The 22,996-nt window shown below is 40.5% G+C and overlaps 2 protein-coding genes and 1 long non-coding RNA gene across 4 annotated transcripts in view; 1 reads left to right on the top strand and 2 right to left on the bottom strand.

The window, feature by feature from the left end:
* Nucleotides 1-812: 812 nt before the first annotated feature.
* Nucleotides 813-5,176, bottom strand: LOC137164386 (uncharacterized). The gene is made up of 4 exons (XR_010923015.1): nucleotides 5,033-5,176; nucleotides 4,004-4,109; nucleotides 2,131-2,276; nucleotides 813-1,118 (listed from the first exon to the last, which is right to left on the bottom strand). It is a non-coding gene; the product is annotated as an uncharacterized lncRNA (long non-coding RNA).
* A 656-nt stretch (nucleotides 5,177-5,832) lies between these two features.
* POU2AF1 (POU class 2 homeobox associating factor 1) overlaps nucleotides 5,833-22,996 on the top strand; it is an 83,629-nt gene continuing 66,465 nt past the window's right edge. Inside the window, exons 1-2 of one of the 2 annotated variants that reach the window (XM_067565234.1) lie at nucleotides 5,833-6,201; nucleotides 6,474-6,567. In XM_067565234.1, coding sequence (XP_067421335.1) covers nucleotides 6,564-6,567 — 4 coding nt within the window. In that variant the 5' untranslated portion in view covers nucleotides 5,833-6,201; nucleotides 6,474-6,563. Of the gene's footprint in view, nucleotides 6,202-6,470; nucleotides 6,568-22,102; nucleotides 22,222-22,996 lie in introns of those variants that run through there. The other variant, XR_010923014.1, reaches the window with a different exon arrangement.
* Nucleotides 11,112-22,259, bottom strand: LOC137164367 (uncharacterized). Its single transcript, XM_067565211.1, has 12 exons — nucleotides 22,019-22,259; nucleotides 19,583-19,704; nucleotides 19,148-19,199; nucleotides 18,427-18,470; nucleotides 17,646-18,307; nucleotides 15,502-15,607; nucleotides 14,969-15,115; nucleotides 14,663-14,723; nucleotides 14,074-14,240; nucleotides 13,854-13,958; nucleotides 13,660-13,765; nucleotides 11,112-13,332 (listed from the first exon to the last, which is right to left on the bottom strand). The coding sequence occupies exons 1-12, from the start codon at nucleotides 22,257-22,259 to the stop codon at nucleotides 13,244-13,246; spliced, it is 1,902 nt and encodes a 633-aa protein (XP_067421312.1). The 3' UTR covers nucleotides 11,112-13,243.

The raw sequence follows: 22,996 nt of genomic DNA, 5'->3' as shown, positions 1-22,996 counted from the left end.
CTTCCATGAACTACTTACATCAGGATCTCACTTTATTGGACAGATGTAAACTGAATCTTCAGCTTTCAAATACATACTCTTTACCTTCTATCAGAGAAGGCAGAGCGATGCAGCCAAGAGAAACTCAGAAAAAATTCAGAGATCCAGAATGTGAAGTAGGGAGACAAGAGGACTGCATATCAGCAGTCAGATGTAGGGTTGACGGGTAGGTACAGCCAGCAAAGAAGGGGAATTACTGTGTTCAGTAGTACATACTAGGTATATTGGCAGGGGAATGTGAGAACCCAAGGCTGAAATAATAGGTGGTGATATGGACAGGATTGAATTGCATTGGTAGGTGTGTGTGAGCACTCAGGACTTAAACAACAGAGGTCCTGAAGTGCTTTGGCAGAGCTTTGTCTAGAAGTTTATACAGTGTCTGACCAATGCTTGGATCTTGCCCATACTGCCAGTTTCTCACTTTCATTGAGCTCTAAAATTCTACAGCTCAAAGCAACAAAAGAAAAACAAAAGAAAACCCCTTCATATTGCTTTTAAATTAAGTATTTCTTCAAGTGTTAGAGTGATTAAGCACAATATGGTCAAAATTCTCAATGTGATTTGATTAAAACAGGTTATTTGGAAATAATATTGAACCCAAACTGTTTTGAAGTATAAGCTTTTTGTGGACAGGGTTAGACTTTTGATTATTTGAGTTTACAGTGCAATAGCACATGGGAGCTTCAGTCTCTGACTGGGTCCTGCAAGTCATGCAGCAATTTGAATAAGTAGTAATGATGAATAATAATTTCATTATCAAAGAAAATGGTAGAATCTTTTATTAGAAATCCGACTACATTTCAATGCTTTCACTTTCAAACGTTCTTTCACAATCAGGAGGAGCTGGCCCTATACCTGAAATACACGGCCGTCCGCAAGGCAGAGACATGTTTCTTGACCTTCCTTAGGCTGCACAGCTTCTGAGCCACATGGGAGACACGCCACTTGGCCAGGTTTGGGATTAAAGAAATTCACTGGGCAGTTCAGGCAAGTGTGTGAAGTTAGAGCTCCTTCTGCAGAACGGAAGGTGCCAGCTGGGCAAGGGACTGGTAGAATGCTTCCTCCAGGACAGAAAAAACCTTTGGAAAAAAGCAAAGAATAAATCTTCATAATACAGGTACATTAATTGCAGTGTAGTTACAGTATAAATGTATTGTAATTACACTCTAGTTCTGATATCCCAATTCTTCAACTAAAAATGCTTGCCCATTGCATTTTAGGGTGTTAACAACTTTATGTTGCAAGGCAGTATGAAAACCTTCTCACAGGCAAATGCTATTATTACAGAAAAGTCAGGATGCTACACATTTATTATTTACACCTAATTATCCCTCAGATCACAGCTCACACCACTACTCCTTGAAACTATTTCTTACCCAAAAATTCCCATAGCATTCAAAAAATAAAAACCCCTTCATCCAGTGCTCCCAATGCACAAGTTATATGTAAAAGAGCATTTTGAAGAAGCCAAGAAAATCTAAAAGTATTTATTTTCTTTCAGGACTAGAAAAAACTTACACAACGGGACAAATCCTCAGCTGGCATAAATTGTCATATCTCCATTAAAGTCATTGGCTACATAAATTTACAACTACCATGTGGTCCTATTAAAGGCCAGAGAACAATGTATGCTCTTGTAATATCTTAAAAGTTGCACTCTCACCAATATATGGATAAGTCGAAGATCTGTGATTCTCCCACACAACAGGAAGATCCTTGATCCCCCTCAGTCTTGTAGGCCTCTTTCTCTATGCAAAAAACAAGCAAACAGCCACACCTGTCTGGCCCTTAATTTCTGATTCTAAAGTCTTGTGTATCCACAATACCCTGGATAGGCCACAAGGAATGGCTTTCTAATGAGATCAGAAACACAGAATATGACATAGAAAGCTTTATTTATTCTTGCAGTAGTCATGTTAAATCTTCCAGCCAATCATGGATTCTGTCTGTTATCTATTCATAGTGATAAAGATGCTATGTCAGAAGAATTTCACTCTTTTGAAGGATATTTTTTTTTTTAATTCAGGAAACAGGATTGTGAGAGCATTTAAGTAATTTCTAGCAAATGGATATTAGGCTATTTCAAAATACCTGCTGGACAGACTGACTGATTCCGTTCTCTTCTTGTACAGTGGATTCCACTTTCACAATTCTCCTTGTTTTGAAGTTGCAAATCCCCAGCACAGCAAGACAAGCTCAGGAATATGGATACAATAAAGATGAGACAGACCATCTTTCTGTGGCACAGAGCAGAGAAATGATCAGTTCTTCAAACCTTGGTTACTAACATGCATACACCTGGAAAGCTTTCGCTTCAGCCACTGAATATTTCATAGGGAGTGAAATTTAAGACACATGAACGTATTACAGTAGAACATAAGAGTTACAAACACCAGAGTAACAAACTGACCAGTCAACCACACACCTCATTTGGAACTGGAAGTACACAATCAGGCAGCAGCAAAGATGGAGGTTGTTCATAACTCTGAGGTTCTAATGTAATATAAAACATCCATGGAAGATACCTGATCTTACTGTGTTTCCCTAAGGGTCATATAACAGAAGCGGGATCCATATAACAGATAGCAAGTGAAATATGAATACTGGGCTGGGGACACATGCTTAGCTGATTTTAATGGCCATTCCTCAGCATTCTGGTCCAAGGATCTCATTCCTAGCCACTGAACTTTATGGCCGGAACCTGAACTTTCTGGGGATGATTGTATTGTCCCTCTTAGCCTTAATCTATGAATCTCCACTCTAAATAAGTCTGAACTCAAAACAAGCTATCAGAAATATAAGCATGAGATGAACTTTATATGTTTTGGTCTTGGGACAGGCTATATAGTTTATAGTAACAATTCATGATTACCTTACTTCCTTTTTTCTTCCCCTTCTACCTTGGCTAGGTGAGTCACCCAGAGTCATTGGCACAATAGAGGAGCCCTATCTCCCATGGGCGTGGACACTAATTTAACTTTGACCCCTTTTGGGGGGCACCCCAGATGGAGCTCACTCTTCCCTCTCCCCGCTCCAGCTCTGGTAGAAGTTCACTTTTCCCTCCCCTCTTCCCCCCAGCTCCAGCAGGAATTTGCTCTCCCCTACTCCTGCCACATTGTGGCCCTGGGGCTGGAGGAGTTCTGTGCCCCTAGTTGATTACTCAAGGGGCCCGTGCCCCTGCTTGTCCGCCCTTGTGCATGCCCCTGCGAGTGTCTCCCAATGCTTTGCTTATTTGCATCCTTTTACACGTTTTAAACAGTGCATGGAAAATTTTACAGGTCTAATTGTCCAGCAAAAACTGGATTTTCATCTACTAGTAGATATCCACAACAGGGGGCAGCATTGCTTCTTGTGTAGATTGGGAAAAGATCATCTGCACCACAATGAACTAAAGATTGAAGTGGCTGCACGTTTACTATAATTAGTGATAATTTAATTGCTTTAAACATTGCCAAAACAAAAAATAATGTGGATGATTCATCCTTATGTTTTATTTCTGTTGTTTATTGCAACAAGCAGAACTAGATTGGGGTTCTTTTCGCCTTGGTCATGATAAGTCCAAGGCTAAATTGGGTAAAGTCCCATATATATATATATATATATATATGAGGACTTGAGGTACAAAGAGATCAAAGTCCCAGTCAGCAAATATGGGTGTGCATGTAACTTTATGCACACAAATAGTCCTATTGACTTGGAAGGGGCGACTCAAGTGTATAAAGTTATGCACATGTTTGTAGGATTGTGGACAAATAACTAGCCAAGAAGTCTGTGATAGAGATAACTGAACTCAGACTTTCTGTCTCCTAACTGGATGCCTTAAATGCAAGACCATCCTTCCTTATTAGAGCTCCTTCAAATAATAGAATAGTGGAAGCTGGTTGTAGCATTGGAATACTTTTCCATGATTAAGTCTTATCAACAGTTGATGCTAGTTACCACTCTCTGTTACTAACAAACATACAATATCTCTTTTCTCCAGAATTGTCACAAGAGGCTGCAGTGCATGCCAATCAGTCATTTTTCTGGCTGTGTTTGGAGTCTGGAATCCCTTGCTTCTGCTGCGAATGCTGGAAAGAAAATACTTTAATGAGATGAGGGAAAGCACAGTTTTTTCTCTGAGATTGTTTCACATGACAGATCCTAATGGAGACTGATGCTGTTCTAGGGAGCACTTCCTCTGCTTGTTTTTATTCAGTTGTTTTATGTCCAAGTTCTCTTGAAAATACTATGGGGGAGGAAGAAGAGGAACAAAAACTAAATAGGAATTTTTGCAGCAGGAATGAATGCTTTGGCCTTAGACCAGCACCTGTCCGTTATCCTTCCTTCCTTATTGTTTCCAGTGTCCTGGACATCAAACCTGACATATTAATCTTGATTGCAAAACAAATAAACAAACCACACACATATCAAATCAGCAAACCCTCAAGAAACATATTTGCAGCGTTGAAAATCCCAAATGTTCAAAAATCAGGAGTCATGCTCTCCAGAATCATGAGATTGGCTTAAAAATCACATTTTTATTTGTTTGGTTTGTTTTTGTTTGTAAATTGAGGTTCTTTTTATTTGCCATCTGGTTTTTGAGCCTTTAGAGTACCCTGGGGTCACATTTTCAAACTTTTCTCTGAAACCATGAGTGCTAGAAACTCACTTTTTAAAATGCAAGCTGAAAGACTCACATAATCACATGATTCAAGGAGCTGGAGATTGAAGTAAAACATCAGACAGTGTGAGACTTGTGATAAAATTGTAAGAACAAGCAACACTACAGTTGCTCAGTTCACATAAGCATCTGCGAGCTCAGACTCTGATCCAAAACTCTTGGGACTCCTTTCCCCTCTGTGATCTCCCAATAGGCCCCTGGCTCCTTCCCTGCCTTCCCCCCCAGGCCTTCTGATTCCTACCCAAAGACTAGCTAGAGATACCCCAATACTCAGGGAGAGAGAGAGAACAGGCTAATGGATCTTTGAGATTGTAGCGGTAGCTTACTTGCCTTGTGTTGGGAGCAGACACTGCCTTAGTTTCTCCTTGCTCTTTGGGTAAAGTCCTGCAGCTAAATCACAGATTCTACCCCTTCTGGGGGAACCAACATTAAAAAAAAAAATCAGCAGTCCAAAATTTTCACCCCTTCTCTCGAAAGCTTATGCCTGAAAATATTAAAATTGTTAGTCTTTAAAGTGCCACATAACTCTCATTGTTTTTACTGTATACAGACTAACATGGCTACCCCTCTGGATATATTCTTATTGTATTTCTGGGAATTAGTGTTGAAGAATAATTTGTAATTCTAATTACATTATCCTCTGCATAACAAACTGCATGAGATGTCAGCATGTTTGTAATGGGTTATGGTTAATAGGGCAGTTCAAGCAGGTTGGTCTAGTTTCCTGTGTAAAATGTTAATTAGGGTTGCTAAATAAAGAAGAGAAAGTGTTGATAAAGCCACAGGTAAGGTAAAACCCTCTCCCAGACACTCATATCAGCCATATCTCTGAGTCACTTCTTTTGACATATGTTATCTCTTTTACTTGTAAATGTCATTTTCCAGATAATGTTTACAATAGCCTCTGGCTCTTGAAATACACTTGAAAACTGTTATCTTCAGTCTTCCTTTCTCCAAACTATACAAACACAATATTTTCAGTCTTGGGGGGGGGGTCTGTATGTTTCTTTTCCCCTCTTTATTCTTTCCCTAGCTGAGGGGTTACTGCTAGATGCTGCTCTGTTTGCATTACACAAGTTCACTGAGGGTGTATTTAAGAGAGGCTTAAATATTTCATAAACTTACCAGTTTAAGGGCTTGATTGTGACAACATACACAGCACTGAGCCAAGGATGATGTATAAATTTCACCACCCCAAGAGTAGCACTGGAAGGCATAATGACTCTGAGAATCACAATTTTCCCCCTCCATTTCTTCTACCCTCAGGAGGGAAGTTATTTGTCAATGGCCTATGGCAGCAGTAAATTACCATTCCCTCCCCTTTTCTGGCTCAGCTGTGCTGGCCATGGCATTGGGGGAGGTGGAGTCTACATTCCATGGACTCACTGCCCACCTACTTTGAAACAAGAGTAGGCAGGTGCATGGTCCCCTTTACTCCTGTGTGTTGGACCCAATATCTGGTTAGCTCATGTAGTGGTATAAAGGGAGTTCTTACTGGGGTATGCAGTCATACTCAAAATTTGGCCCTTATAAACTCCAATACAGTTTATGAGGAGTTCATTTATGGACACAAGATTGTTATTGCAATACATTGCTTTGCCATTGAATTTTATGCTACACTGCATCTGATAGTATCTGCAAACAAGGGAGAAATTCTTCTCAGCATAACAGCTCATACACATGGGAAGTGAAAGTCCAGTATCAGACGTATTCCATAGTTTATGTAAATATACTTGAGATGGACTTTAACTGTGTGTTTGTTTTCATACAGGAGACAATGTGTCTGGCTGAGAATTCTAAGAACTGCAGGGTTCCAGCGAAGCTGATTATCTGATGTTGGATCAGTGGAGGCAACGTCTTTATGGGTGAGTAATGATTCCAGTGAAATGGAAAGGTCACATTACCTGTGACTCAAACACGTACACCTGCAGGCATTAGAAAATGATTCCTCAGCTGTTGCCAAAGTACTTGCAAAATCCTTAGCGTGCATAGGTCTAATTACTACTGTTCATCTCAGGATCTGAGTTTTCTTGTGTCTTCCTAGCATGTGAGCAAAACAACTCATAGCCAGGTATTTCTTGCTTGAGTAAAATAGGACTTCATCAGAAACTGGTAACGGTATACAAATACTTTTATGCCCTCACTTCTAGTAAAGCATTACATAAAGGCCTTAGAGATCTGTAATGTCTTGAAATAAACAGGCTATGTTAAGGGAACTGTGGCAGATTTAACTCTGTTTCCATGTAATTGTGTATTAATGAAGTGTAAAAGCTATGGTTTAGTCTCAATATTTGTGATGCTCCAGAAATTTTCCAGCTTCATGTGGCTTGTTAAGGCCAGGTTGTAAACTGCTTGCTCCCACTGGTGTCCAGTTACTTGTGTGAGCAGCTGTTCACCAGTGTGTGTAAAGGCTCACACTCAGGCCATTAGTGAGCAGTAGTGGGACCTGGCTGGTTTCATAAAATACACATTCATAATGAATGGCACCTAAAATTAAAAACCTGCCACTAACTTTATATTAATTGATGATGCATACTTTCCTGCACTTAGTTCTCGGTCACTAGTGAATGTTTGGGTGTGGTCATACAGTAACCAGGAGACAATGGCATCTTGGTTCCCATTCTTTGGTTCTCATCACATGAAATGTGGAGGTTATTTTAGATTCCTCATTGCACTCCAGCTTTCAAACTTTAATAAATTACGGAGGCTTGCGGGATCATCGCAGTTGCATGTGAATGGCGAATGAAGGCATAAAGAGAGGCTGGAGGCAACCCGTCCGAACAGACTCTTCAATGTGACAGCGCAGCAAGGCGTAGAGCGATGCCAAAGGGCTTTCTTAGTGGAGAAATTGGACATTTTCACAGACGCTCCTCCCCTGAGACATGATATCTCGGACATCACACCCCAAAGGTCTGACTCAGAAGATGAGCCTCCGAGAACGGCCAGTGAAACAAAGGAGAGAGAAGAGGGAAATGTCTACCCTGAAAATGAGAATGAGGAGAAATTGGATGATTTGGAAACCAGGGAAGAAGAAATAATCTCTATAGTTCAGGCATCACGGAGAGTTTAGAAGGTGAAAACACCCTCACTTTTCTTCAGCAACTGCTCCTAGATCTCTTTCAGGTAGACACCCTGCTGACCGCTGCCCCCTTCCAAACGAAGTGCACAGCAAGTGGGTGAAAAAAGACAGGAAAGTGCTCAGCCCAAGGCTGTGGTACGTAAACTGCTGAAATGCACTGATAAGCTGCTAGTAATGGAAGCAAGTCGTGCACATTTGTGTGTTGAACCCCATTGCCCAGTCACAAAGACCAGGACCTCAGACCTGAATTGATGTGTTTAGAACTGAATCTTGCAGGCCTTTGTGTGCCATGGAAGGAAGCCGTGTGGTGTCTCTTTCCTCAGGAGTGCATGGAGGAGAGCTTGTGGGAGATTTAGGAGCAAGGGGGGGGAATGGCCAGTGGATCTATGAACTGTGTGGAAGCACTGAATCATGACACTGTGTGTGAGTTTATGGTAGGGTACATCATAGCTACTCCTACAAGCTAAGGGACTTGATCTCTGGACTGGGTGGAAGAGTCTTTCCTCCCCACATTTGCCTAGGTCCCCCATTCAAAGGTCTGAGCTTTGCTCAGGAAATTAGAATTTCAGTCCAAATGCCTCCTGCTAGCCAGTGGCTTTCTCCGTGCGTTTCATCCGGCCCCTTCCACTCAGCCACAGAAGCACACTTGGATTAAATTGAATCATTTGGGTTCCCAGTTTTCCTGAATCACAAAGCATATGAGAAAGCCAATGAACTAACGCAAATTATTCTATAAGTCAAAGGGGATCACGTTCACTTTGTCTTTTGTTTACACTGCCAGTTTTTTTTGTCCTGGTCCTAACCTCTGAATGCAAATATGTCCAGTATGTAACTGCGCTGTTCTGTAGGTAGATAAAGCCTCTGCACAGGCTACATCAGTCACCCTACCCTTCTTCAAGCCATAGCATGTCTGCAACAGTTTCATAATGAACTTCTTTTTCCCTGATGGAAAAAATTCCACAAAAGGCATGTAAAGTATCAAATCTGATCCAGGTGCTTGTTTTGTCTCTTTCTGTATTACAGTTTGACTTTTGCATTCAAATGAAAGGCCCCTCATGTTCTGTTTCTCTTAAAGTAATACTGGGAGCTGGTCGGACTTTTATGGTGCTTTTATATCTTCAAAGGGCTTTAGAAACACAACTAACTGATCATCCCAACAGCCATGAGAGATAAGTCAGTAAGTGATATTATCCCTATTTTACAGATGTGGAAATGAGGTAGAGAAGCAAAGCCTCAGAGGATGGCAGTATCAGAGCCAGGGTTAGAACACAAGAAGTCCTGGCTCCCAGTTTTTTTGCAGCTAATGTGGAATAAGGATTTTATAGACAAATTTGAGTAGTTCCATAAAGGTAGGCAATGCTACAATGGAATATGTTATATATACACATCTGCTATTTGAGATCATTAGATATTTATTGCCCACTATTCATGCCATTTGAATGAACCCTAGTTAGAACCCCACTGCAAGTGGAAGGAATTTATAATACTCTTCCTGCCAAGGATTTTTATTCTTGGAAGGTAATGCATTTCAAAAAGAGAATGTCCTCAAATCCAGAAGAGGCAAGTAAGAGAGTAGGTGTCAAAATGCCTCACTAATGTTAGCATTTAGCTAGTATCCCTAAAGATAACCCATTCAGGAGACATTTCTGCCTACTTTTCATGTGCACTGGGGGTCGGGAGTTCCTTATGCAGCAAGATCACATAATTCATTGTATGGTATCATCCCAAAGCTGGAAAGGAAATTTAATTACACCCAGAGGAGGGAGCATGGACGTCCCCTGGTAACATTCCATAGCTACAGGAATTGGAAGAGTCCTGCCGAACCTATCCTTAATGAACAAGCTGGTCAATGCTCCTGTTGGAGCCTTAACTAGTGCACTTCCTGGCTTCATGTATTTTTAACTGTGCAACTTTAATGTTGCCTTAAAATGGCGTTTCTTTGCATTTAATATTTTGTTTGCTTTTGCCTTTTAAGACCTGAACCTATATTGCAAACTCATCTTATCTGTTCATTACAAAGTCATGGGAGAGGCTATTTAGTTAAGTTTGGAGAGACTGTAGCACCTTTTGATGTGATCTTGTTACCTTTCCTAGGCTGGGCTGGGCTGAGACAGTTCTTGGAGAGGAGATCTGCAGGGAACATCCATGGGCAACCAGTAGTAATGTTGGTGATTGAGTAAGCAGCAGCCTTCCCTTTGAGTGAGTAGTGAATCTATATCAAGCATGGTGAAAGGGAGTTGTATTGCCGGAGAGTGTCTTCTTTCCAAAGAGATGTAAAAGAGAAATCTTGAGTCTGACCAACTGTGGTAATTAAAGATGCTATACTCAACTTCTGTATGAATCAGGGAGTTGACGTAAGTGTCCTGGCCAAATTGCAATATTAGTAATTACATACTGCCCCCCCAATCCCCCAGTTGGGCATGGTATTCTTCACTTCCAATCACACTATTGTGTTCTCTTGGTGCTAAAGAGCTACCATGTTCTACACAGATAGAGTTGCATTTCAGTGGTAGAGAAAGCGAGCCTTTTATATCTCAGATCTTACCAAACAGGGTTGGTATGACGCTTTATAAATGTTTGCAAACTGAAGAGATAATTAGATAAAAGTAACAGAAGTGCATTATATTTTTATGAAAGACAATTCCCATTCTAAGCCTTCTTCTTTCCCAGAAATACTCCTTTTGGCTTGAAATATTTTATGTGATTGGTAGTTACAACAGCATCTTCCTGTATGAACTCTTGCATTAATGAAGTCTCTGTGTCCCTGAATCACAGATTAGTGTCATATCTGAAGCTAGAAAATTTTAGACATGATTATAAAATGCATTTAAGAGGGTGAGACAAAGAAGAGAAAAACAAATCTTTTTCAAAAGAACATCTTTCCTATTTCCATGTTCCAGTTCTTTAGGAGGTTGTCATGTCAGTGTGGGTCTGAGTAAAAGGAGCACATTAAGATCAGTTTTATAGCTTGAGTTCAGCATAATGTATTTTTTCAATATAAATAAATTATAAGAACTACACTATTTGCAGAGTTTATATAGGAATGTTTATAGGTTCCAAACAGATTCCTTGCTAGAGTTACTGTGTCTAAAAAACCAAGGATCTCCATTTAGACCAAAATCTGGTCTAAGAATCTCTCTCTCCACTTTTGGTAAAGTGGTGTTACCCCCTTTTTAATAATGCCTAATTTAAGCAGATTGTTAGTGCATAAAATGCTCTTATTTTTCAGTTCCAAAACATCTTTTACTTTATAATGCAATACAACACAAACACCAATAGGTGTTAGTAAATACAGGAGTGTGAAATTATCAACATTTATTGACAATGAGGAATAGTGGAATATAATTCCGAGCACATTAGACAAAGTTCTCACTGAGTCTTGAGGCAATTAAATTACAGCCTGTAAATTATAAATTTTACATTGTTAATTCAGTTTTGAACACGATATTTAATAAACGATACAGAATAAAAGTTCAAGGTTCAAGTTCTGCCCTCACATACACTGATCCCATATAAATAAGGACAGTACTGTGTTCTTAGTGTACATCTTTATTCCCGTATTCTTTACACTTCCATCTATGAAGTCTTCTGTACAACTGCTTTGACTTCAGTGCAAAGGATCACTAATACAAGTTAAAATCTCTTTCTGTTATAATACTGCCTCATTTGTACTTTTTTATTTGTATTCCAGGATTTAAGGCCCATTGAAGTGAGTGGAAGTCTTTCCATTGACTTCAATGGATGCTGGATCTGATCCTTAATTATTATTTTCTCAGTTTAATAAAATGATACAGAATTCCCAAGTTCCATCATGCATGGGGTATCACTATTCTGTATAAGAAAATCAAGATGATTTATTGTATACAGTGTCTTTCAAACATTCACCATGATATTTTTTTTTAAAAAACTAACTAAAATTCCAAAATATTGCAAATCCCTAGAAAAGCCTAGTTCAGCTGGTAGGTTCAGGTTCTCTGTCCCTAGGTCTATGAAATGACTCCTGGCCTCCCTCATCCAGGCTAGAGTTAAGGTGCAAATAATAGTAAAGAAGGATGGAATAAAATAGAAGAGAACCCAAATTAAGGGAAATAGTTCTATTTTGGGTAAAACTTTGATAGAAAGACCTCATTCTATATCAGACACTGAGGAGATATATGGAATCAGGGAGTGAATATTCAACATACAATATAATGTAGAATAATTTATTTTAAATATACTCAGAGTTCTGCTGTACAGTTTATAATTCTTACTCAGACTCTGTTCCTCACTCTGGGGGGAAAGTAAAACCTGAGCATAAATAATCCTGCTATAAGAACGTTGTTTAGCTGATTAAAAGTAAGACGTTTAGGGCCTGAAGTCATTGAAAGATTATTATTTTCATGGGTCTGATCCAACATCCAATGAACAGTAGCTCTCAGAGCTTAATACTCACAAATATTTAATGAGAGGAATGAGACCTTTATTAAAAACAAAATGCAAAGATGTAATTGATATGGGGGGAAAATAGATCATATTCATGAGTACTTACTACCTGTATCCTTGATCCTACAATGGTTACACAAGAATAAAAAGTCTCCCATTTATTTCAGTGATATACATTCAGTGATATACAGAGTTATATTTTGCTTCATATGTAGCAAACAAGGAAGTTTCATAGAAACCAGCTGATTCACAATCAGAGTTTACAATCAAGTGAGACTAAATCTGAAGACTGGAATTGTCTCGTTCGGGAAGTAATTACTAAATCTCCAAAATTTTCTAACAGATTCCCAATTATTCTGTGATAACAGACAGTTTTGATTCTTTTTAAAAATTGAAAAGTTTCTTGGTATAAAGAGGACATTGAATATTATGAGTAAATATATAAAGTTATGTGGAAGAAATTTGCTTCTGTTGATCATACAGAATAGATTAATGGTTTTAAAATTTCAGTTTTATTGTTTCAGACTAGTTACATATACAGTCTTTTACTATTATAAACTCTGATTGTCTCTATAAAAATCTTGGCCTTAGCTGAAAACACACGCTCAGTTGTAGGAATTTTTTTCAGTGAGTGCCTTAAAAACCTGTGATAACCCCATCCTTGGGAGTTCCCATTGACTTTAAATGCCATTGCAGGTGCCTAGAGCCTCCAAAAATTAAACTCCTACTATAGGTAGTAATCTTGTACTGGCACTTAGGGGGTTGGACTCCAGAGACCTATGGTCAACATTTTCATAATTAGGCACCTATATTGTTATGGCCAGATTTTCAGAGTTCTGAGCTCTCCCAACTTGAACTGGTTTCACAGAAAGCTGTGAATGCTCAGCACTGTTGAAAACTAGGCTATATATTCAAGGCACTTGACATGAGATGGCCTAAATTTGAAAACTTCATTTGCGCTTTTCCCTCCCTAATTTCTGTTAGTCTAACTCTGGGCTCCGAGGAGGTGTTTTCGGCAGCAGCTCAAGCTTTTAACAAATTCAAAGACTTTTACTGTCTGTTCTCTGGCTCTTCTTCAGCAACAGCTGTGGACTACGAGATGAGGGCAATGAGTCGATTGGCACTTCCCCTAGAACGCAAACAAACAAAGCATTTTGTTCAATCATAGCTGTCTTGTTTTATCTCCACTGTTGTATTTATGTTTGCGCTATTTTTCTACTTGTTCTGGGGTGAGTAAGGAGTTCTGCAGAGCACTGAAATCACCTTTGCCCGCAGAACTCTGGGCCTCATCCAAAGTCTTTTGAAATCAGGAGGCATCTTTATCTTTCTCCTTGACTACATTGACTCTGGATCAAGCCATATGATATTATCCCACAGGAAAGCAGCTTCTACACTATAGCTATTCAATTAGGAAGCCTTTAACTATGCAGCGCGGTCATGCTTCATCACAATTTACCTTTAAGAACATGGCCAAAGACATTTAAAGATGAAGAGGAAAGAAGCTCCGAAATTTCTTGTAAATATGGAAGGGTCACTCCACTCGCTACATTCAGCAAGCCACAGTCCTGTACAAATAAAGCATCCAAAAGTCAAGCATTTTCACTCTTCACCATGAACTAATTTCCTCTCTTCTCGCCAACATAACAGAATACTCTCCTGAAGAAAGTTCTGCCTCTTGGGGCCATGAGGTTGGAGGAAACACATCAACTCATTGTTTCCTTGGATTTTGTGAGTGACAGTCTGACATGATTTTCGCTCCAAAGAAAAAAGGAATCTAAAAATGAAGGGAGGTGGGAACAACAACCCCCCCACCCGCCTCGAACAACAGAACCCTAATAAACTAGTCGTTGCTCCTGATGCTGATACTCACCGGTAGCCAAGGGCTTGCTCCCATTTGTAACAAACAATTAATTCCCTCAAGAATTTGATCTTTGCGCAGGTGCAGAAACTTTCGCGTGTCCCTGGGGAGGATGCTTTTTTGAGACTCCCTCACTAATGCAGTGTGAGCCAGAGCTGCACAGTGTAATGGTGTTAAACCTGAATAGGAAGAACCACAGTGACACCGGTCACTTGCTGGGAACTAAATCCCAACGCTTGGGTCTTTTGGCTTTAACAAAAACGTCAACAATTTGATAATGTTCAACTCGAGCTTTCTTCATAGGCTTAGCTATTTTCCCTCAAGACTGCTCAGCCCTCACCCTAGAACTACCTGTAGAGAACCACTTCTATCTTTCTTATATCCCAGTGGCATAGCAAAGCACTAGCCACAGTGAGTCAGAAGAATTCAGCCGTTTCCCAGCAGGATCAACACAAGGGCGTGTTGCTGGCAAATATTGCCAACTTGTTAGACTTTCCTGCTTAATTTCTGGAGTTTAAAATTACTTAGCCTAAAGCCAGAATTTGGAGCCTTTTAGAGGAGTCTACAGTAAGATTCACTGTAGTTAAATTGCACCTCTTACCATAATGGTCAGTTAGATCCACTTCCACGTGCATGCCACCTTCTTTACGTTTTTTCAGAACCTGAAATGAAGATCATGCAGAGATTGTAAATATTGATTGTGGCCTCTGGGCGCTACCATGGTACAATAAAACAATAACAGTAATGACCCCAGTTCATCTCTGGTGGCATGATTTTTCATATAGAGAGAGACTTCTCTCATTTTGTGTGGCAGAATATGTATGTGTTTCCTGTAGCATGCAGGCAGAAAAATCCAGTGCATATGATAGTGTAATTACACTGTATTGCTAATTAAAGCTCTACTTACTTCCAAAACTCTCAAGTACCCATTCTCTGCACATAGGTGGAGTGGTGTTTTCCCTAAACCGTCCTGTTCATTGACATTGGCTCCCAGAGAAATCAAGTCATTGACCATCAGGTGCTGGTTCTTTTCAGCAGCAAGATGTAATGCTGTCTAATAACGAGAGAGAGAGAGAGAGAATTTACAGTGGAAAACATGGAAAGACTTTAAGCAGCATGGGTTAGCAGCTAGGGAGAGCATTGGGAATCAGGATTTCTAGTGTCTATTCCTGGCTCTGGGGGGAATGTGTGGTCTATTGGTGGAGGGGAGGGGTGTCAGGACTCCTGGGTTCTCTTCCTAGCTCTGTCACTGACTTGCTGTGTGACCTTGTGCAAATGACTTTACCTCCCTGCACCTCAGTTTCTCCATCTGTAAAATGACAGTAGTAATACCTGGCTGACCGGGGTGTTAGGTGTTTAAAATCAATGTTTGGAAAGTGCTTAGAGATGCTTTAATGTGCTAGAGAAGTGCCCAGTTTTCTTTTCCAGTTAGTTTCTTACCCGTTTTGCTGCATCCTTCTCATCAATTTTGTTTAGAGATGCAAATCTCCATGCAAGTGCATAAGCCAGTGCTCTCCTTCCTTGTGTGACAGCCTTGTGCAGAAGCCTGGAATAAGACAAGATTTTTAATGCATTAGAAGGTTCAGTAAATGTGGGTGAGGTTTCTGAAATAACCAGAGGGGTGGTATCTTAAAGCAAAAGGAACAATTTTTTTCAGTATGTTAAACTAAAACATCCAAAACATTTGGGACAGTTCAGTATTTTAGTCATTTATTCTCTATTAACTGGCGGGGTGGGAATGGGTGCACACACTTTGTAGGTCTGTAGGCTGAGATCACCGCATGCACCAGGAGCTAGCTTCCTCTCTCTATTTCACTCCACAAGCTCTCTCTGCACCTCTCTCCCATCCCTCTGTATTCCAGAGACTCCCTGCAAATCCCTCCGCCCCCCTATCCCCCCCAGGGATTGTGTGTGCACCCCATTTCCCCATCCTCCCATATCAAGGTTCTCTGGTATGGGGCAAGTGGAGAAATGTAGAAACCCTCCCGTTCAAAACAGAAAAATAACTCATAACTCCAGCTGGAAAACAATGTTTCTCTCTCTGGGTGAAATTCATTTGCCCCTCTGCAGCAGCAAGCTGGGAATCACACCCCTAGCTGGCAGTGTAGACATAACCTTTTGTGTGGAACAAATAGATCTTAGTGCATGCATATGCTTATTTGCATACCCCACCTGGCATTTGCACATTTTGTGGACACAGTTAAAGATTACCAGTGAGAATTTGGCCTTTCAGATTTCACATGAACAGGAATTTCTGAAGATTTTAATTTCTTGGTTACAGGACATTTTGTGCATGTGTTGGAGGGGAGGGATGTAAAAAAAGCAGTGCAGAAAATGTTAGAGATTTAACAGCAAGTGGTTTATCGTAATTAATGGTAATGCAACGATTGTAACAAAGGTAAACGGCAATTTCTATCATTTTACTGCTGTATAGAGGATCACTATTCTGCCCAGCACTTGGTCCACATCTTACATTTTGTTTCATGTAATGTTGTGATCCTGTAAAATTGGATTGTGTTTGGATTCCTTTGATTGTGTTTTAAAGACAATCAAGAAGTCTCATCCTTGCTGAGATGAGGCCAGTTTTAAGGAAAGTTTCACATCTGTTTTACGCCAGCTTCCTTAAACTGGCTGAGTTGTGAAGGAAATTAAGTGGGCCAGGTGGGGCGGGCGGGGGAGTAGTTTGTTTGTTTGTTTGTTTGTTTTGGGTAAAGAATTATTTGCCCTTTAAACACACTTAATTCCAGTGAAATAGGATTAGTAACCTTGTTGCCTTCTGCTCAGTTCCAGTGAAGCCGCCACTCCTAATTCTTTAGAAGTCTGCTGCCTGCACACTAGCAATGCACATATGTTTTGGTGCAATCTCACCCATTTTTATTGCCAGCCAATAAAAAAAAAAAAATTCATGGAGTATTTGCAGCCTGGCAAACAATGTTAAAGAGGTTTATTATTGCAAATCAATTTCAATTACTAAAGTAACTTTAGTAGCAATAAGTGTTTCAGAGCAGGTACCTTTGATTACATTTTCTTTTAGCTGCTCACAATTCAGTCCTTATTGACTGATTGTGAAGCTGTCCTGATGCCAGCTGTCAGTGGCCAGATAATGGGCTAGCTACACCAGTGCAAACCTCTACCGTGGACACACACAGTTGCTATCAGCACTGGTAAAGCTTGGCCCTACTTAAAACCAGGTCAAACTGCACTGATCCAAATTACAGTTTGCATTTCCTTCACTCAGGCTATGTCTACACTACAAACACTACTGTGGCACCGCTGCAGCTACCCTGCTGTAGTGTAGACACTTGCTCCAGCGACGGAAGATGGTTTTCCATTGCTGGGGTACGTTCCCCTTCTTGAGAGGCAGTGGTGGTGTCTATGCCGAGGCCGAGTTTGCCTCATCCATCGCTCTCAGGGGATTGAATTTTTCACATCCTGAGTGACATAGCTAGGTCAACCTAAGTTTTAGGTGTAGACCAAACCTAAAGGTTTCCACAGTGCCAGTGGCTGAAATTGGATTGACTCTCCATTGTCAACAAAGCTTCAGAAAAGAGAAAGTGATATATTTCCAGTAGACGCTCACAAACCTGTTGCCATTTTCATCAGGTGCGAGCAATTTGTCCACTGGGATATTTCTCAGGAGACTCTCCTCCCAGCGTAGTTGGAAATGGAAGAAAGAGAGGGCAGAAAAGTCCTGCTGTTCGAAAGAAACAGGAGTTGACTTCAAATGTCCCACGTAATCCAGGGAGGTTGTACCAACTTCCAAGAACTCCTCAGGATGGTGTCGTGATGGATCATAGCAGAAAGGTCTGTCCTGTGCAGAAGGCCCTTGGAAATGCTTCTGGGGATTGGGAAAAGCACCCTGTGTCTGCCAGCTGCTCTCTTCCTTGCTTTTACTCAGAAGTTCTATTTCCAGGGAGCCTGGGTGTTGCATTTTTATATAATCAGATAAATAAGAATTCTCTGCCTGTCCACACAGTAGTGGCTTGCAATCAGGAAATGGTCGACATGGCTGTAATTTGTTCAGGTCCTGGTTCCTTTCCAGCAGGCTGCCCCCGGGTTGTTTGCTGCCTTTAACTTCCCCACAAGAGGCTTGAATATCAGGGGAGCAGCTGTGCCAAAAGCAAGTTGGCACAGGGCTTGGAGACTCTAGCTTAGAGTAGCTCTTGTTCAAGTCTTCCTCCAATACCTCAACCAGGATATCAAGGTCCTCCAAGCCTCTAAGCGATTGCTCAGAATTTTGCTTGTTCTAAAACAGCAAGAAGAAAAACAAAATTCAGTCATAAGGTGTCCTTTTCTGCCTCAGAAATGTAACGTCTGATTTGTCTGGACAGCCTGGAAACATGAAGCAAAAGGTGTTATGCGTACCTGTCTGAGCTGTTTCTCTGTATAAGGGTGTGCTCTTCTTTTTGCTTTTGGAAATAAAAAAACAACAACATTTGAATGATAGAATAAAATGCAAATAATATTCACTCAAATATTTCTCCCCAGAGGATACATGAGTGAAAAGGAGGACATGGTGAAAATGCCCAATGCCTTATTTGTATCAGCGTGTCTCTCGCTTTTGCAGCCCTGGTTGAGCTGCAGTGTTGCTGGTGCAACCATGGAGAGTTTAAGAAACAAAGCTAATTCTGACAAAGACTTTGGAGTACATGAAGGTGTACATATTAATGTGTATTTGTGTTTGCAAAGGTGTACTATGAGGGTGGACCAGTGTGCACTTTAAGGAACAGTGAGAAAGCTGTTGCTGGATGAATGGAGGGAGCAGAAGGAGAGAAAAGCTCCATCAGACTGGCTGGATCTAAGTCTATAGAAAGTTTTTGTTTTTAAAAAGGGTACGACTTTGAAATATATAGGGCCATAACCACAACAGCATCATCTCAGCATCGCTCTGTCAAAAATCAATAGTTATGACAGTTTATACCAGCTGAGAATCTGGCCCTATATCCTTAAAACAATAGGCAGCCAGTGGAGATGTCTGAGAATGGGAGTCATCTGACCCAATTCTTTGTGTACATTTGCTTGTGAGAAGGCATCCTTCTAGTGGAAGAGGAGTTTGCATCCCCCCCCCCAAGGGGGGGTTCTTTACCTGCTATTCCAGAAGACCCTTTATTTGTAGTCGCTCTTATTGTTCGTGCTTCCTAAGGAAATAAGCAAACAAACAAAAATCGATATGCTTTGAGATGGTAACATTTACTAGAAAAGTTGAACTAGCGCACAGTATGTGACATGAGCAAAATAATTCTGATACAAACAGCTTTGTTTGATGATCAAAAGATTTGCAGAGCATGGAAAGAGTGATCTCTTTTGGACGGGAAAGGCTCTTGCTGCCATGCTCTTGGAAAAAATTTTCAGCATACTCCCTCCGTCGCATTTGAATTTGGGATATTCAGCACCAGGTTATAGACTTCTACCACTTGGTACCCTCTGCAGAGTAGCCACAGAAAGGGAATATGTCACATACTTTGCCAGCATGTTACACTTTCATATGTGGTGACTTCTCCAAACTCAAGGAGATTCTTACCTTTATGTCATTGGGGTCCATCCCTTTGGAAAGCCGGACTTTTCTCAACAGCTCCCGCACTGGCATTTTCACCCTTACACCAACATACTGCTTCTGAGGGAGGTTGGTGCTAAGCATAGAGTCTGTGGGGAAAAAAAAGCAAAATAAGGTACTTGAAAAAGAAATTGCCACAAGATAAACACTACAAGCCATTGTGTGATGGAGAGGGTAGGAGATAGTTTTGCCCTGAGAGGATGTGCGTGGTTTCAGGTGGTTTGTTAATTGGGGAAAATTCCCACTTTGAGCTATATATTTTCTGGCTCTGAATTTTCAATAATTTATCAGCCCAGGAATTACTCCTATTTATTATTGATAAATATACTTGAACAGCTCATGGGGCTTCTCACCAGGTAAGAAATAATAAATAAAATAAAAATCTGACTGAAGAGCTAACAACCTAGGGACATGAATGGAGAGAATACACTTGTAAGCAGGGTCTGAATGAGCTCTCCTCTGCCTTCCGTGGGTGGATGCACTGGGGCGAGCGATATCCGGAGTAGACCATATTTACATAGACACGTCTACTTTGCCTGAATAATCAGCAGACAGACCTGCTTTGCCAAAGAGATAAATTTTGGCTGTTTTGGATAGATGTTCACTTTACCCCTGCATCCAGACTCATGAAATCTTGTTATCCATACTGTCTGACTAACGGGCAGCAGAACTGCTTTAATATGCCCTAATTGAAGGATCACCCTAACTTGAACCTCATGTACTGAGTGGTGGGGGGGTGATGTCAATCCCAAGTGAAAGTCAGAGAAGGGTGGGGAGGACCTGTTTAAAAAGTCTTAGATACCATTTCTTCCCCTCTAGCATTTAAAGACAGAGCTAACCAGACACAACTGAGAGTCCTTGTTCCTGCTCAGTGATCAGTAAAGCTGAAGTCACTGATGAGCATCTCGGGGGGGGGGGAGGCGGAGGCTGTTGAACCTTAGACCTGGTGAGGGGACAGTGCTGCAGTGAAAAACCATGCAGAGGATGCTACAGCAGCAGCGAGTTTCCCCACTTCTAAGTGAAATCACTACGTCTTTTATCATGACAAAAATGTACTGATATGAAAGATCCATTGTCCTGGATTGTGAGCCAATGAACGGAGAACACCATGCACTGTCACAAAGAAGGCCTATGTTCAGGAAGACCCTCATGTGTCAAGACTCACTGCATGAGCTGCTGAAAGCTGGGAGTTTGATAGAGGTGATGCTTATTGGGGCAGTGGTAAACTAGGGCAGCTCCAAGAACACCTCATTGTGATGTATGTGAAGCTAGAGCAAAAGAGGGGAAACTATTATGATTAAACACCAAGAACACGGTGGCCTAGAATGACAAGGATATATGTGACACAGATGATCAGATCCTGTGGTGATAGGAGCCATATAGAGATCAATAAAACCTGAGAGTTGCACAGCTAAGTTTACTCCATGGAGTAGATTTTCAGCTGCATCCAATAATCACTGCTCTGCCCTGGCTGGCTATGGCCTCCAGCTGAGAATAGCCAGAGACTAGAGTTCAGTAAGCTCTGACCATGTCCCTTTCTGCCCTTGACATGCTACCATATCTGAGGATACAAGGGATGGGGAGCGGCCTAGGAATTGGCTGCACGAGCTATGGACTCAGGTCACAGGGCCCTGTTTCTACTCCTTGTGCAGGAGGTTGAAATATTTTCAGCAGGAGAATAATAGAAACCCAGGTAACAAAAATTGCACTTAGGATAGGAGCTTTGAGATGAATTGTCGTTCTTGCTAAAACTTGTGAATCCTTTGGAACTTCTCAATGCTTAGCTGATGACAGAATACCCATGAATAATATGACTTCACAAGTCAGTTGTTTAATATTCAAAGAGCTCTAGAAGTAGGACTAATACCTGCTTCTGACACGTTTTAAGGCTTAATTAATTACTTTTGCAAAGCACTTTCATAGCCTGGTACTATAGAAGTGCAAAGTTTGGTGTTAATTTTATTGTTCTTTTTCGAGCTATTAAATAATAAAAATGCTGAAAGATGCATCAAGTTAGCTGTCCAGATGCAGCCTTGAAACTGAAGCATTCGGTAAAGGCAATAATTTATTATACATATTTGTATACAATTCTGTAATTATTCACCAAGTCATTTATTACTATAATATACAATACCAAGCATAATTAAGAAAATAAATTAGCAGTAAAATGTTACAGGTAAACAAATCATGGAATATTACTACAACAATCTGTAAAACACTGAAGAACTTCTGCCTTTAGGAATAAACCATATCAAAATAAAAAATAAACTCTCCATTTGGTGTTCTTACTGCACATGTCTAAAATACACTATCCTTACAATAATTTACTGTATTGCTATGCAAAGAAATGCAATATTGTTGCACAAAATAGTTGAATGTATGTGAACAAACTTTTAATCTTACCGGTGAAAGCAGACATCTCCTGGGTTTTTATTGGGGAAATATGACAAGTCTTGGGACTCACAACATTAAATTCTGTTAATCCAGAAGCTGGTAAAGACGGGCTCTGTTGAAAGAAGCTTTTGGGGCTGGCAGTTTCCCCAGGCAAAGGAGATCCTTGGCCCACGCCATAACCACTGATTTCACTTTCGCTGATGTTTTGATTGGTGAGTAATTCAGGACGTGTTCTGATTTTTTGCAGCATTTCCACCATACATGTGAAAAAATGCTTACTTGATTTTAAGGAAATTTGTAAATCCGAGTTTTACATTGAGAACTTGATAGTAACAGTCATTGTCCAATGCAATTAGCCACTACTAGCTGAATACAACTTCCCTATTATCTTTAAAAGGAAGATATAGAATAAAATCAGTCTTCAAATCCCAGCAGTCACTGGAAACTACTTTTGAGTAGTTCAGGGCTCATTACCTCCCTATCTCTTTTATAGTCAGGCATGGCTTGAAAGACGTCACAACATGAAAATATACCACACCCTCTTTCTAACAAGCTGTAGCAGCAGCTGATAAAGAAGTGTTTTTTCCTAAGAAGTGCTCAGTGGGATTGAGCAGGAAGAGGTGAAAATACAAAACTGAAAAATACATTTTTCCAAACATAAAAAAGAAAAATTAAACAATGATTGATTTTAAAAGAATACGGGAGGAGAAAATGATCTCCAAGGAATTCAGGCAGTTTGCCCAAAGGATTAAACTGTGCAAAGAAGAACAAATATTTTATCTGAGGTTACATAAAAAGCAGTCTTGCATGTGAGACATTCAACCCTGCAAAAGAGAGCAAACATTGACACATTCTTGTTCCCCTAAACCTCTAGGCTTGGAAAAAACCACCAAGAAACCCTACCCACTCAGAATTTTGATCCCATTAAAAGAGAAGTGCCAGAGATTCTATGAATTCCACTAGGGACTTTGCTATTGCTATTGATTT

This window comes from Emydura macquarii, unplaced genomic scaffold (assembly GCF_026122565.2).
Source record: "Emydura macquarii macquarii isolate MOO-44397 ecotype Brisbane River unplaced genomic scaffold, CSIRO-AGI_Emac_v2 contig_312, whole genome shotgun sequence".
Taxonomy (NCBI): domain Eukaryota; kingdom Metazoa; phylum Chordata; order Testudines; family Chelidae; genus Emydura; species Emydura macquarii.
Note: the sequence above shows the minus strand (reverse complement) of the source record. Positions and strands in the feature narration are given on the sequence as shown.

Coding starts and splice junctions, on each gene's coding strand:
- LOC137164367 (XM_067565211.1), bottom strand. CDS start 22,259: ATGCTGCAAAAAATCAGAACACGTCCTGAATTACTCACCAATCAAAAC. Junction 18,471..19,147: donor AGGGTCTTCTGGAATAGCAG/GTAAAGAACCCC, acceptor TATTTCCAAAAG/CAAAAAGAAGAGCACACCCT. Junction 15,608..17,645: donor CCTGATGAAAATGGCAACAG/GTTTGTGAGCGT, acceptor GTCTTATTCCAG/GCTTCTGCACAAGGCTGTCA.